Genomic DNA, 16923 nt, shown 5'->3' on the forward strand with positions numbered 1-16923 from the left:
AACACGTATGAGTCTGTGCTCCTCCATCTTGAACGGAAATTGAGCAATTGAGACCTGTTATTAGAAGACAGTAACAATCTGATAATAACTAGTGTGGTAAAACAATCACGAAGATCTCCCCTCAAAATGTCTCAAGATGACACCATTGATTTATTTCAATGTGTAACTTTACACACTGTTTTTATTTATTCTTACTCAAAGTGATGAAGATTTACTTCTAATATCCCAACGAGATGAAACCAAAAAAAATAAAAACACCAACATATTTACTCACGGGTTGAAGCACTTGTCTTTATTTGGACACAATGTACAAAAAAAGCGTAGCGTGAAGCAAGTGTAGCATCCAGGCTTCTGATTGGTCAGTCAGCCGGTGAACTAGACGTCCTCTGTTCTGCTGCTCTCTGACTGGTTAATGTGGTGATGCCGCTCGTTCCCCGCGGGAGCTAGATCTCCATCAGCTGGTCCGTTCCGACGATGACCTCGTTATTCCTCTCAGCTGCAGGAGAGAGAGACATTTATGCATTAACACAAAAAAGAAAATAATAAATCAAAGGCAGGTGTTCTGTTGTGTGAAAAACTCTGGTGAGTCTTGAACTTCAAATCTGAAGTTCCAATGTCTCTCTGAGGATCAAGAAATCTGTAAGACCCTTCAGGTTTATAAAACCCCCCCAAAAAACAGGAAGTGAAGTGGTCATTTGAAAAAAAAAAAACAATCTGAACTCTCAAATAACAGTTGTGAGCAGTGTGATTAAAGGTATAAAGTGATATTTTTGACTGGTAGAAGTGCTATGGAGCATGGCTTTTACAAATGGAAGCCCATTTTGTGAGTGAGTGGGCTATGCGATATAGATTAATGCCTTTAGCATCATGCTATTCTGCATCACTGGTGGTTGTAACATGCAAGCGCAGTAGCAATGAGTCCGTACAGACAGTGACGAAGAAGGCTGCTGGCTAGCAAATATGGATGTAAACAATTTTATAGATTCAAAGAATTGTTGTTGCTAATGCTCCATGAGAAAGGTAATGCATTTGTTTGGCCTTTAGAAATGCTGAACATGAACGTAAACATAATTTCACAGGGCATCTTTCATTAAGTATCACGTATTCTTTATTTTTGACCAATTGTATGAAGGTATGCAAACTTTCAGAGGCGGCAAAACAGCTCTGAGAGAGCAGACTGAGCTATCAGCTAAATGTGGAAAATGACGACATTTATAAAGTGCTTTTACCAAAGGAGTTTTACAAGGTCTTTGCTTCTCATTCACTCACTCACACACACAGCGATAGCAGCGAGCTACCACGCACCGCGCTGGCTAACCATCAAAAGCAATTTGGGGTTCAGAGTCTTGCTCAAGAACACTTTGACATGTGGACAGGAAGAGTAAGTATGTTGCACCTTTCAAGAGCAGAGACATCACAAAGTGCCTCCCAGGGTAAAATATATATACAGACATAAAACACAATGACACCATAAATCAAAATAATTACAAAACAGCTAGTCTAAACAGGTGAGTCTTTAGCTGCCTTTTAAAGTGACCACAGAGTCCATCGATCTTAATTCAGAGCAACAACCTCAAAAGCAGACTCCTTTAGTTTTAAGCCTCGAGCAAGGAACACCCAGCAGGTCCTGATCAGAGGACCTCAGAGACCTGCTGGGGTTGTAGGGCTGCAGTGGATCTCTGATACAGGCGTTTTCTCAAGCACCTAAACAAAGACAGTTTTCTGAATAGTCCTTTGCTCGCAACTTTATAACAGGATTCAGATATGCTATCTTTTGCCAAAATCTTTAAGGCATTCAATTGTTTGTTGTAATGGAAAAGCCATGAAGTACTTTGTGCATATTCATTTTAATACCACTTTGACGGCTACCTGAACCTCACAGAAAGAAATAGAAGATGCTTGAAAGTGAGGCCACCAGCATTTTCTCACTCTCTCTCTCATCCTAGACCTAGTTCTGCACGAGGAGAGCAGCTACTGCTCCTACCTACATCCCTCCACCTCTGAGCATCGGTACTGATCCAAAGCAAACGGTGGCAGAGAGTAATGTTCCATCGACACAGACAGGTTTTAGTGTGAAGGAATCTGCTGCTCAGGAAGAGTTTATCCTCTGCTGTGTGGAGGGGAGGACAAATGGAGCGTGGGACAGAAGGAGAGGGAAGGAGGGAATGACTGGAGATAAAGGGAGGATGGTTACTCAATTTGGGCCTGTTGTTTCATCAGTAACTAATACAGTGTTTCAATGTACTAAAAAAATACCTGCTGGGCAAGAAACAATACACAGCTCCAAATGTGCCTCTAATGATAAAATGAAGGAGAGAAGAAAGCCAAGACTGAATTGCTCTGTAATGTTATACTAACCAAATACAGGCAAATAGTTAAATGTAATCAGGACGCACCATTAGATAAGAACATAGTGTCTTCTTCAAGAGACAGTGTGTGTTTGACTAACATGTATCTCCACTGTTCTAATGCATTGTGTGTGTTTATTAAAGCACCCAGAGGAGAAGTATGTGTCTTTTAAATATCAACACCTGACAGACCTGTATCTGTGTGTGTGTGTGTGTGTGTGTGTGTAATAGAGTGTGAGGCTAACTGGCAGGGTGGTCCTTAGCTGCTAACAGCTTCAGCAGCAGAGTGGGTGTGTAATGTCTTTAGCAGCCTACGGTCAGCCAGCTAGATTGGTGGTGAGAGAGAATACTGGGCTTTCTTTCAATGAAAGGCAAGCAGTAGAGCAGGTTTATCATTAGTGCAATGTGTTATACTTATTAATCTAATCTGATCCAACCTAACTGATCGATACACTAGCAGATGGTGATTCTACCAAAAACTGTTGTGGCGTGTTTTGCAGCGACTGACACATTGTTCCTTAAATATAGTAATATATAGTGGTATAGTCAAGTAATTGTTTGGTGTATCTAGACACATGAAACTGGCCAAACAGGCGTGTGATTCAAGATTGAAATAAAAAAGGGGAGGAAAAGGGGAAAAAATGTTCATTTTAGGTTTATTTTGATTTTTATTTACTCTGCTCAGGATGAAATGGATTTTGATATCCATCACACGCATGTGTGAAAGTAAATACATTTTTATGATCAAAAACAACTAATGTCATCTTTAGTTATGGTAGAAAGGTTGCTCTTCTACTGCTCTTCCTGAGGTTTCTCTCTCTTTTGTTCTGGTGAGGTTTTTTTGTATGTAAATTGGGACATATGCTGCAAATATTGTAAAGCGCTCTAAGTAAACGAACTTGTGATTTTCGACTATTGAATTTCATAAACTTGTCTTTATGGCATTTTATGAAATAATAATTATGGGGAGAAAAAAAAAAAAACTAAAGAGTGTCTGTGTCTCTGGGACAGTAAGAGAGACACAGAGAAAAATACCTTAGTCATTCAGAGACAAAAGAGGCAGGAACTTTTGCAACTGTGTAACTAAACTTATACAAGCTATACAATGTACGTAAAACAAGTATACCACTAGGGGTCGAAATATCCACTGTCCAATAACATAATGTTAGCAGCTGGCCAGTGGGATAAATGCTGCCAAAAAGCTGGAGCAAGATCAGTTTTGTTGCGGCGATCGCTCACTGGATGCGCCAAAACGTCTCAACATTTTTCAGTCTGGTAGCCGAGCTTGCTCTCTTTCTCTATATGTCCGTGTGTGAGTGTTGGATGTGGCTGGAGGCCGCTGCTGTTGAATTCCGGGTGGTCCTGTTCTGGCCCTGCTCTCTAACCTCTCCATCAATGTGACACACACACACACACACACAGACACACAGACACACAGACACACAGACACACAGACACACACACAGACACACAACTAGCTTTGGGGACAAGAGGATTAAGGAAATAAAAAAAATCTCTGACAAATCTCTCTATCACACAGACTTCAGAATTAAGAAACTTTCCTGGTTGGCTTGAACGCTTGGCACTTACAAACAGATACCACACACATACATTAACACCCTATCTGAATCAACCAGAAGTGGTTGGGGTGGACAAAATAGCAGCAGCAACTAAACGTTGACATTACAAACTTGAACGGATCGTGTTTGCTTGCAAAGTTGTTGCACTGAATGGTGTTATAATGTTAGGTGTTTCTGTTATTCTGTCCTTACTGTCAGTGTCCTTTTGATTTATTCAGGAATGCAAATTTGTTAACTACTGTTTGTTTTGCTCCGTTCAAAATGCTAAAATGTACTTCCAATACTCCCAGCTTTCCTGAGTAATGAGGCCAGAGTTTGTTCTACAAAGCATCATGTGTTGACAATAACCGAAAGAAGAAATTGAATAAAAAGCACAATCATTATTTATTTTGTGTACATTTTGTGCATGTGTTTACGTTAGTGGACCTCACCCTCTGGTTCGATCCGTTGTCCGTATCCGATCAGACAGTACTTCAGGTCTGCTCCTCGGCCGATGACAGCATTACTGCAGATCACACTGCCCTGGATATTACACCTGGAAAACACACACACACAAATGACATAAATCCCATTCTTCTCATATTTCCTACAGCAGTGGTTGCCAGTGTGGGTGTCAGGGCTCTGCACAGAGCCCCACGATGAATCTGAGGGTTCACAACAGAATAAAAGAGATTAGAAAGAAAAGTATATATTTCTTTTACATTTATCATGTTCAAAATAAAATAAGGACTCTAAAAACACCTCAAATGAAAGAATCTGAGAAGGAAAAATCACTCATTGGTTGGGTTCATAAGAAGATGATGCTTCATTTCAGGGCATCACAAGCAGAAAAGGCTGGGAACCAGTGGTCTATAGGCGACATTATATGCACTAACACTGATATTCAAATTAATTAGGTACACCTCGCTAAAATATAATGTAGTCTCCTACAACAGAGCAATAAATCTTATCTTCATAAAGGTTTATGTTTAGTTTTAACTGTTTCAGAGAGGTGTTTTTGACTTAACTTTGTGGTACAAACAAACAAAAAAAAAAAAATCAACAAATTACTCAATAATAAAATATTGACAGCCACTAAATGATATCCATAAACGGTGAGTTTCCACATGCGGACCTTTAAGTGATGAGTCAGTGGCTCATTTCTGTTACCAACTGATTAAAGTGAATATTTTCCTGGGATAGGTTCGGCAGTGTTAGAACAGGATTTTCCGACTCTGCTGTATGCCCTTTGGGTCCAGTGGAGATTCGAACATGTTTATGATTCACATTCTGTTTTCTTCCTCGGACCTTATGTACACACGGGCACGTACACACAGTTTAGAACATTCATACTGGGAGCTGCCCAGTCGGTGCCATACTGGAGGTCAGACTGACAGTGGGAACATTCAGCCCGTTTCCCCATCAGGAATCCTCCCACCTGCTCCAAACATTCAGACATATCCAATCAACTGAACTTAATGACACAACATTAGCATATATATTAAAGAACAGCAGCCGCCTACGCTGTATGCACACGTGTGTGTGTTAGGACATTGTTGGCCCTGTGCTACAGTCCCACCTGAGCTGGCGGTGCCAACCCACCGAGCACACTTACATTCAGCCAAACCATCACCATAAAATTCTTGGAGGGGAGACACAGACTGTCTTGACACAGACAGTGTGTCCTGTGTCGGCTAACCGTAGAAGCTGTGTATGTGTGAGTGTGTGTGTTTCAGTAGCTTGGGGAGCCCGGTGGAGAACACATGTCGGTCTTGCCCAGGCTGTGACGCACACACACTTGGCGCTCTGCACCTCACACACATACAGGTTTGTATTGGCCCATTCTATTCAAGTGGTTAGGCCTGGAGGGAGAGGGAGAAAGGAGTGTGTGTGTGTTTGTGTGTGTGTGTGTGTGTGTGTGTGTGTGTGTGTATGTGTGTAAGTGACTACCTAGGAGGTGGTGGTGGTAGTTGGTGATGGGAGATTACAAGATTCAGAGTTTTGTAACATTAGAGAGAGAGAGAGGGAGAGAGAGAGACCACCAAAGAAGCTTCGGAGCTGAAACACCACTAATTACTAACACCAGGACTCCTCCTTGCCATGACCCCCCATCCTCCCTCTCTCTCTCTCTCTCTCTCTCTGTCTTACACACACACAGACAGACAGACACACACACACACGTCAACCCCCACCTCCTGTGCCAACCCCCCTGTAAAGTTGACCCCTACTATCCCCCTTCCCAAACACGCAGCGCTTTGTCAACAAGTTCTGGTCAGCTCCAAACAAAGAAACCAGAAATGCGAGGGGTTTCTGCGACATGGCCGGGGTCTGCTAATCCCCTCACACTGGCTCTTTCTTTCCTTCTTTCTCCTTCCTTCTTATGTCCTCAAAAAAAAAGAAAAGAAAGAATTGCAATTTCTTTCTTGCGTGCTAGCTTGCTTTCCCCTCGCTTCTTTCTTCCCTTCTCCCATCTTTCTCGTTCTTTCATGCTTTTGTGCGTGCACCTACATGGGCATGATGAGGGTCCCCATGCTGGCTGGCTGGGGTCCCTGAAAGGCTTAAGAAGAGATGGAGAGAGACAGAAAGACAGAGAAGAGAGAGATGCTGATGAGGCCCTGATGTAGAGAAAAGAGAGGGTGGAGTAAGAAATTGAGATAAAAGAAAAGGAGCCTGTGAATGAGTGCATTAAAATCCAGACTTGAGGCCAAGATGAGTCTCTTTCCACCAGGATTTCTGGCTAAGAGACTGAGCAGATCAATCTACATGCTAATTCTACAGTAGCTACTGGCACTCTCTGTATAAGTCCTCTTCTGTTGCAACAAAGCAGTCAATTTTGACCAGTTTAACTACATTTGATGATCCTGATGTACAATGAAGGGGCTGATCATGACGCATCACTATTCAGACTGGGGGTTCCCAGTGAAATCAGAATGTGGCAAATACAATATCTGCCCTGCCATGTGTGGTCCTTGTGAGTTTCCTCAACCGAGTTGGAATTGTTATTCCTTCCTGCTTCACTGAGGTGATATTTCAGCTGAGAAGACGTTGCAAAGCTGTAAATCAGTTGGTTTCTACTGAGGCACCTTTGTAGACTTTTTAGCACAACCTTTGATAGTTTGTTTTCTGCTGGAATTGATGCTGACCTTCACAAACAGCTGCCAATAAATAGATGCATAAAAAAAATCCATAGAAATGCTAAAATGCTATGATATATAATCTTCTGAATCTGAAATATGTTGGGCTGGAGAAATGTGTGCTAAATTATGTAAAAGACCACTAGAGCATTTCCATTTGGTGGAATGGTTCTCGTATTGATGAAACTGATCAATTACTCATTTCAATGCTACTGCACTTCCTGAGTGAAGTAGCAGCCCTTTGCTGTCTCGACTACACCTTTCAAACCCCCACTGTGTTCCACAAAATTCCATAACCAGTGGGAACCGTGTTATAGGCGAGTAAATTAGCGGCTAAATGAAATATATGGATGTTGTGTGTTTCAGTTCAGCAGCTTTGTGTTTGTTTGGAACTGATCTCTGGCTGGTTGCACACCAATAGAAGCATTGTTAACTCAGTGCTCCCTGTTTGACCCCATAGTGCTCAGAAAACAAAACCTGTTACACCTCCCATCAACGGACACACATATGCACAAGCATCTGACTAATGCACACGTTTGCACCTAGAAAATTCAATGGAAAGGTATGCCATGAATGAAGAACTGGGAATACCACTGCTTTTACATGTAAAAACCAAATTTTGACCAACCTTATTTTGAAATCTTTGTTTACTGAACTCCAGTGCTTCGTTACACACTGAATGCATGCCCTAACTGAACACCTAAGAAACGCTGACGAGAGGATCAAAACTTCATTTCATAAACATGCCTTGAAGGTGAAATTCCTTTTCAGGCTAAATTAATGTGTTCGCAAACCACATCAAAGGACAAGTCAACAACAAGTGTGCGCATGTGTGTGTACAGATGTGTGTTCTCACCCCTCCTCGATGGTAACCCCGTGCATGATGATAGAGTTGGTGACTTTGACCTTCTCTTTTACAGTGGTGGAGTTTCCGAAGGTGGATCTCTTTATGGAAGTCTTATCTGCTACCTGGCACAGTGCTCCGATGATGCTGTCTGATCCCATCTGAGGGCAGAGCGAACACCCACCAACATTATTATTACTCAGGCAGAAGTACATACACCGGCCTCTCAAATGATGATAAAGAGCAAATTCTCGGAGAGAGATGATAATGAGTGAGCTCTGATATGGGACAATTAGCAATTTTAGGAGATGGAAGATAACAGGAATCTGACCTAATATGGATGTGACTTATGCACTGACTAATTATACTTCTGCTCCATTATATTTACCTGACATCTCTCAGAAATGACAGCAGATGGGTGGACTGCTGACTCCTCAAACAGCTTTGGAGCCTAATAGAGAGTAGACAGGAGAGAAGGAAGCACGAGATGAATTTCTAACAATAGCGAGATGATCAAATAACATTCAAATCAGTAAACTATTCTAACTAATAATCATCTAACTTTTTAGCCAAATCATCTTTGTAGCTCTAATACTTAATGTAATGAAATTAAAGCCATGTATACATGCACATATAGTCACATAAATTCAGAATGGCTAATATTTGACTCACCAGTCGGTTTGCTTCTATGTAAGCAGCTAAAGTATTGACGCGGCAGCAAAGGCCCTGGTCCATAATGTGAACATAGCAGCGGAGCTTTCCTCCGTGGTAAGCCTCACTCATGTCGCCGTGGTGGTCGTTCCAACAGGAGCGCTCCTGGGCCAGCTGGAGGAGAGGCTCGTCTCGTGATGAGATGAGGAGCTCTGGACAATTAAAAAGGGACAGAAAGAGAGGCAGGAAGAACAGAGATGGGTGTCAAAATGACGATGCATACACAGTGTTTGGGGGAATTTTGCGCACCTTAGGATAGGCAGGGTTGTGCTTTTTTTGTCAACTTGTTTAGAGCAAAAGCCAAACCTTGTTCTCCGTGTTGATGGCTTCTGAATAGAAGAGCAATCTTAAATAGGTTGCAGTGCTGTGGCAGTTAAATGCCATGTTTCCTCTGATTTTTTTTCATGTGTGAAGTTGCGATGTAGGCAAACACTGACCATGGTTTGTAGCTCCGTCATTCTTCTTCTGGTTCTGATCATCTGCGTCATCTTTGATTTTTTGACTGTTGGTGGTTTTGGAAAACTGCTTCCGCACCAAATATGGTACCAACTCACCACGGATTGATGAGATGAACCTACGATAGAGGAGGGGAAAGATAAAATAAGATTCCAACATGTTGCAGATGTTAAGCTTCTTTAGAGTCATCAGTATCACACATAAGCAGGGAGTCAATGATCCTGGTTTCACGTGCTGTCTTTAGATAATGGTACATTTCCTTATCATCACTCGGTGAAGAAAGTGTGACGGTGAGTGAAATACTAAATGAGGAAATAAGGAAAAGAGTTTGTGAGGGAGCTACTTTCTGTATGCTTTAGGTCCTGTGCCCCCAAAACAGAAAAGACAACTGAGAAGGCTACAACATTTACTGTGACCCTGCAAATATTTGACTCCACAATTTTTAAAAAACTTTTTAACTCACAATGTCCTTGACAAATGCTTTGCTGCCATTTGTCAGAGGGAAAGGCCAAGGTTGTGTCAGAAACTGGCAACAGAAATGAATGAATGAATAAATAGGCTGACTTATTTAGCTACCGCAGTTCAAGTTCACTCACTACTACATGTCTTGGTAAGAATTTTAGAGGGTGACATACTGCAGCAGACTGTAACTGTAATTGCATTTGCATAAAATGAATGAACACTCATCTCAACACTCAATATAAATTGGTGCATATCTAGATTATCTAACCAACAGCAGCTGTGTAATCCTTACAAAGGGAAATGATACTTAAGTAGCATTATTGTAATTGAGTGGATTGTTAGTAAAGGCAAAAGAAACACAGTTTTAAGTAATGACAACTAGCATCTCATTTATGGACTAGTGGAACAAAAGCAAATATAGCTGAACTCCAGTTTTAAGTCTCTCTCAGAGTAAACCAGGAGGTAACTTCCCCATCTTAATTTCTTCTTCCTCCTCTTTGCACTGCGCCATGCTCAGTGCTCCTCTCCACCACCCCCCCTTCACTTGCCCTCTCTTACTTTCTTTTAAAGGGGAGATTAGAATTTCCATCTGAATGACAGGAGAAAAACAACAGTTACTCTGTTCATTTCTCTCCTTGAGCAAGAGACACAGAAAGAGCATGGAGGAGAGAGGAAGCGAGAGAGAGAGATGAGCTGTGAAAAGAAAGTCTAAGAAAAGAGCTGAAGAAAGAAATGAGTCATCTAACAAGAGAGATGATATATGGCGGCAGCAGAGAGTGCGTTAATGATGTAATGACCTAAGATTTATACCTCCATTTCTATGGCAAATTACTATGATAAAGTGCCCACTTCGACATAACCAGAAACACTCAATTGGGGGTTTTGTGTTTGTTGGCTGGGCTTTGGATTTATTTATGTGTCATCTAAAACTAGTATGGTGAAGATATACTCCATTTCAAATTGTTAAAATTTAAAACACCCACTTTTTAATGGGACCACTTAAAAAAAAAAAAAAAAAAAAGCATTCAGAATACGAAAGTCAGCAAAGTCTCATCACCATCCTGTTTGAGAAGTTTGGCGCCATGCTGTTCCTGAGCTCGCAACCTTGTCTGGAATGCATCTGGACGTAGAGCCATAGTTATCAAACATGCCACATGCTACCCCGATCTTCTCTTCAAAGTCTTTGTCAAACCTTACAACAATGGTCGGAAATGATGAGGTAAGGCATCCTTTGACAAAACATCTTTTAGAGAGCAGATCAAGAAAGACCTGGTCACATCTGTTTCTGACATGGTTGTGCCTCAATATTTTGTGATACAAAAATGTATTAACACAATTACATTTTCAACTTTCATTGCCAGAGTGGTTATTCAATATATGTTTTTGGACGAGATCCTCAACTAGTGTTCACAGCTCAGAGAGACACATTTCCAAACTTAACAGGTCTTATTTTCGTCTTCTCTTTTTCTACAATCACACGGCTTCTAAAGATCACATCACCATTTTTACTAACTGGAAATTACTAAGCTGTCTGAAATATTTAATCAGCTAAGCTCCAACATTTGTTCTTCCTTCTATGAGGACATTCTTGTGATCCCACCTGATATTCTTAAGTTAATTTAAATGAAGGTAAAAATCTGCTTGTGACATGAGGGGATTTATTAATTCATTCACTGAATAGAGTATATTGCTTTATTTTGCACCTAAATCTGAAAAAAAAAAAAAACTTGATGGCGAAAAAGATGAAGACAAAGATGGCGATAATGAAAACACTGTTTTGCACATACCTGAAGGCAAATAACTAATCCCAATAAGAGTCTTTTATTACCACACTATTTTCCTTCATACTTTGCTGTGAGTGTATCAAACCATAAAGCCTTTAGTGAAATTAACTGAATCATGAGGTGACTGAATCATTAAACCCCAACCTGATACCACTGTGTCATTATTAACACCAATCTGAAGTGCAAAACATTTTAATACATGCTGATATCATGTAGATAAAATAGATCCTTTGATTGTTCAGAGTCTCACCATGCATCTATTGCTCGGGCGGCTACACATGGCTCCCTGTGACAGTGCCTCACTTCAGAGGCTAAAGGCCTAACAGCCTGCCTCAGTGGCACATAGTAAAACAAATTAACACCTCGCTAGAATACCCTGCTAACAGGACCTTTCAAAGCCTAACACACCATGTACCCATGTTTAACACTTGCTACAAATTAAACAGCAAATATGAAGGTCTGTCTGACTGTGTGGGTTCATCTGCAGGGGTACGAATGTACTTAATACACACATTTTTAACTTATTTTTGAAAGATTCTTCAAGGTTGGATAGTTAATTGTCTAATTATGTGTTCATTCCAATATTCATGGCCAGAAATAAGTGAAGAACTCACTTGTTGTCAGCGAGAAAGTCCACCACTGCTTTTTTCAGACAGTAGAGGTGAGCGTCCACAAGGCCGGTTTTGATGTGCATCCTGGGATGTCTGCAGGTAAAAAGAAAAAACAGAGTATAGAATATATAGAAATTAACTTGTTATATATTCATCAGGTTACTTACTTTGCAAAAACTCACACAGCCCTAAAAAAGGAATTGTGGAGACCCACCGCACTTCATACATGCACCAATTTCATGATAACCAGCTGAACTCTGGCTGCTACTTGAAGGACAACTTGCTTTGATTCTTTTCATCACCTGCTGTTTTTATGTTTCATGTTTGCTTCTCATTTACTGAAACCCCTTTTAATCTACCTCCGCTTTGCTCATAGGACAGGAACATTGGATGAAAACCAGACGCCAGCCATAGGCTTACATAAAAGTCAGAAGATTGTGACATCTGTCTATTGTCCTCTGGCAGCTACCGTAGATGTCGCCCCACAGAGCTGCTGCCGTGAGACAGGTTTATGTCGACTGGGGGGCCACACGCACACAGACTGACACAGACACGCACTCACCAGCCCATGCATTCACTCATTCACACATTTACTCACACCGAGACACACAGCGGACAGTTTGTATATGTGACATTTACGAAGCGACAGCCAAAGAAAACCATTTTATCCTCCAGGTTTTAATAAACAAATCCACCCTCACCCCTTCATCCACTCGACTACCTATCCTCCTCTTCCTCTGCCCTTAAATACGGTGGGGAACAGTGTTCCTAAAAAGGAACCATACCAGAGTTTTTACATGCTTGAGCCCATTTCCTACAAATCACATATAACTTCCATTACTGCTAACCATTTTTCAAAGCATGCTGTAGTGATTTAGATTTCTTAAGTTGTAAAAGCCGATTGATTCGAAAAGCCTGTGTCCCATTACCACACAACAATAACGTAACTCTGACAAAATTCAAAGCAGACATGATGTTCACTGTTCACAGTGATGTTCATGTCTGAGCGAGTTGATTTATAATTTAATACTGAAATCAATAGAAACTCATGACTGCCTGGGTGTCACCAAAGGATTCATGCTAACAAGGACACTACAACTGTGGCTAATGTCTAAGCATAGTAAAGTTGAGTCAAACACGGTGAAGTCAATGTGAAGTGAGTCAATGTTGAGTCAAAATGTCTGAATTAAAGGAAATCTACACAAAATGTTTTACAGTGGTAAGATGATGTTCACCACAAGCTGACACAACAGCTTTGGTACTTCTTGGACGTACAATTCCTTGGACTGTACAGACGAGATTAAGAGAATTTTTCCAAAAGATATTCCATCTTTTGGTGTTTTTGTGTGATGGTGGAGAGGATGTATACAGCGTTGATTCAGAATCTCTCCATGCGTGTGATTCGGATCATTTGACCCCTCATGCCCTGAATGAAAGAATTATATATTATGTTTATGTTTATTATTACGTTATATTGTGTTTATGCTGTTGTGTTTCTTTTAAGGTTTTCCTTTAATTTGACATTTGCCGAGCAAACTGGTTCATCTACTGTTCCTCTCCTTGGTTATTGGTTGGTCACCAATAACAGTAGCACCAGTAAAGGGTTTAGCAGCACCAGTAGTGTTGGCCTACATAAAAATAGTTACATTAACAGGTTTGTAAGAGAGATAAATGACAATATTTGGTTTATCTGAATGATATTATCTGATAATATCAAAAAAATGAAAAAAAACCCCCACAAAATAAGTGTAGAGGCTTCACACTCTTCTTTACTTGGAGTACCTCTTAGCATGTACATAGAAATTGGCAATACTGAACAAATAAAAGTCAAATAAAATATCTGCACTGATCCAGGAAAGGAAGTGGCACAGGACTGAATGAAAAAAGTGAATGTAATGGAATTTGATTGAAAAAAAACAAAAAAATTCTCCACAAATGTCCTTCATTTCTTTCATTATAAAACTCTCAGCTTTCTCCTCTGCTCTCCTTTCAACCCTCGCTCTGTCTCTTCACCGGGCTTGCACTATAACTACAGTGACTCTGGGGGATTGCTTGGTCACACATATTTTACAACCAGATGCTGAAAGCTATAAATCAAACTGTGTGTGTGTGTCCGTCTGTGTTAAGGTATTTTATTCAAAAGCATAAAAACACATGTGGGTGCACACACAGATACGCTCTGTGGGTGTTTGTCAAATGTATTTATTCATACAACACTTCCCAGGTGTGTGCTTGTGTGTGTGTGTGTGTGTCAGGGGCTTTAAGCCGAATTTATGGGAACACCCAGCATGTGACATCACTGTTTGGCACCTGCGGGGGGCAGGAGCAACAGCAAGAGTGTGAACAGGTGCCTCTAAAGTCTACGGCAACATGGCAAAGAATGGGTATAAGGGATGGGCTGGAATTTTCTGTTATAACAAAAACATGTTTTACAGTAGAAAGAGGTCAATCAAGTGCTAGTTCTGGCCACTCCACCCAGTCTGACCACAGACATTAATTATATAAATCCAGCTCGTTAATACGATCTCTAAACTTTAGCTCAATGTCCAACTGGTGATTATGGAACTAACTCCAGCCTGGTGCAGCGATGAGCTTTTTTTTTTTTCCACACACACACACACATCAGTACTGGATTGTGACTGAATGGGTAGTTTGTCTCTATTTTTCCCAACATGTAAAACTTCTGAAGGTTTTATTTTTCCTGACTTCGCAACATGCTGCTCTGATTTATTACATTTTAGCAGAGCAATTGACAAGTGAAAATTGCTGAGTCACATGCATGGGGACAAAGAGGTAGTATCTAAGCGTAGGTGTTGTACTCTTTGTGGGAAATGGTTTGGGCAATGTGGAAGGTATTTCAGAGGGTGTGGTGATTAGACACAATCTCAGTCACCCAAATTACCCATATGCCCACATACCCATATACCCTAATATGTATTAATCGGCTGTACCAAAACAAATACCCAATTTTCTTCAAAATATTATGGCCTCGGCATTATTATGCCTGAGGCATGAAAACACACAATTTAAGGTCAGGAAAATACAAGTACTTCCCCCAGTCCTTGGACTGAAACAAAATTAGAGCCAAAAGGTTAATTCAATCTAATTTGTAGAAAATCTACAACCTTTTATTTACAGTAAAATACTTATTTTGCACGACTGAGTCTCCACCGTGAAATCAAAAACTAAACTGTGCCTCAATTCATAACACTGAGCGCTAGCACCATGTGACTTTCTTACTTTTAGCACTTTTTGCAGAAGTCTGATGACGACAAACATCTTGCCTTTCCCAAACAAGGATAAATATCTTACTTTTCCTGACAGCAGCATCATGTGATTTCTGGTTGCTGCCAGTGCTGCAGAGCTCGGTGTCGAGGGGAGCAGGAATTCAGTGCCTCTGCAGGCAAGGATGACTCAACTCTTGGATTAATGACTGACTACTAAAGTACCACTAAAGTCCTCAGTGGGAGAGAGGAGTCACTTCTCTTTCGCTCTCAAACACACACAAACACACACAGCATAATGTCTTATTTAGTTACAACTAAAACCCCACAGCGGACTATGACTCAGACGCAGCAGATTGACTGTTAATACCCTCATTAGTCAGGTTTCCACTACAGAGCCAAAAGGGCTGAAGGGCTTATGACTTATTTAGGGCATTCTACTATTGCCTCCAAAATAAAATGTGTGCAATTCCCTTAATTCCATGCTAGTCTAATAGCTGCTTTCTTAATGGAGCTGACTCATAGATTTAAACCTGTGTTATACACACATGACCGTGCTGATGTAGTGGGGTTTCTCTTAAATGCAGCACATTTGCGAAGCCGTAACAAGGATGCGTTTGTCATTTTTGCTTGGTAAATGACAACTGATTGATCATCTGATTCGATTAACTATTACATTAATGCTCTACCAACTGACTTATCGACTAATTGACTTGACTACTTGACTGACAGTAATATTGAAGGCAGGCTACAGAAAACGGGAAATGAAAACCAGACGGACATGTATGCCAGCACTTTCATACCTGCCAAATGACTCAGAGGTTTTGGCATTTTAAAAAAACTAGATAAAGCCAGCAAGTACACAAATACCCATAAAACAAATTAAATGGATGCAAAAAAGAGCTGATATATGACTGTATAAAAAAAAGATAATAATTACTAACATATCTAACATACTTTTATCACAAGGAACAGTACATAGATTACTACATAATCGTGATTTATGCAGTACAGCTGTTTGACATGTACTCATTTTGCTAGTTCACTAATATAATCCTGACCTTTTGCTATACTGTAGGGGAAGTTATTTAATTTTTGGAAGGAACAGAATGACGTACTTGTATCGATTGAGTTTTGTGCCATCATCGCAAACAGATGCAACCTCCTGCTCCAATGCCTTAAAGGTCACTTACGATGCTTGTTTTTAATGATTTAAACTTTAAAACCAAAACATATGTTTCAACCAATCATGTTTAACATATTAGTAACCACCTAATGGAAACCTATTGAATCAATTTGTGATTTTATATTGACTATAACTAGTGACTCAATGGTTTTTGCTTCAATTTTTCTCATGATCTGAACAATTTTGATTTTGAGCCAGTCTATTAATACAGTCAACCACTCTTCCAGGCCTGCATCCAAGAGACTCTGACAGGTGGAGCTGTAATGTATGAGGGGAAGCTCTGCTGGAGTCCTTTCACACTGTTTAAGCAATTTCCAGGTCAAACAATCTCACATGTGCAGAATGTTTTGAGCTAACACACCTCAACCATGTGGAAACCTCAGAGGACAGGAGAAAAAAATTACTCAGAACAAGGATGGAAGGACGGAGGAATGATCGTATGGAGGGATGCACAGAGTAAGGGAGCGTTGGCTGAAAGAATGATGTGGAGAGAGAAAAAGAATTCCAGAGACAACAGACTTTTAACTGAGACAAAATAAAAAACAAAAACCGTATTCAGGTGCTGTGAATGCTGTGTCAGCACAAAATCAGAAAGCACTTAGAA

General features: G+C 40.5%; 1 protein-coding gene across 1 annotated transcript in view; it reads right to left on the reverse strand.

Moving 5' to 3' along the window:
• Window positions 1-265: 265 nt before the first annotated feature.
• eif2b3 (eukaryotic translation initiation factor 2B, subunit 3 gamma) overlaps window positions 266-16923 on the reverse strand; it is a 29705-nt gene continuing 13047 nt past the window's right edge. Inside the window, exons 6-12 of the mRNA XM_070845135.1 lie at window positions 11913-12002; window positions 9034-9170; window positions 8558-8748; window positions 8274-8336; window positions 7898-8046; window positions 4360-4463; window positions 266-496 (exon numbers count right to left, since the gene is read on the reverse strand). Coding sequence (XP_070701236.1) covers window positions 444-496; window positions 4360-4463; window positions 7898-8046; window positions 8274-8336; window positions 8558-8748; window positions 9034-9170; window positions 11913-12002 — 787 coding nt within the window. The 3' untranslated portion in view covers window positions 266-443. The remainder of the gene's footprint in view (window positions 497-4359; window positions 4464-7897; window positions 8047-8273; window positions 8337-8557; window positions 8749-9033; window positions 9171-11912; window positions 12003-16923) is intronic.

Source organism: Pempheris klunzingeri, chromosome 15 (genome assembly GCF_042242105.1).
Source record: "Pempheris klunzingeri isolate RE-2024b chromosome 15, fPemKlu1.hap1, whole genome shotgun sequence".
Lineage (NCBI taxonomy): Eukaryota > Metazoa > Chordata > Actinopteri > Acropomatiformes > Pempheridae > Pempheris > Pempheris klunzingeri.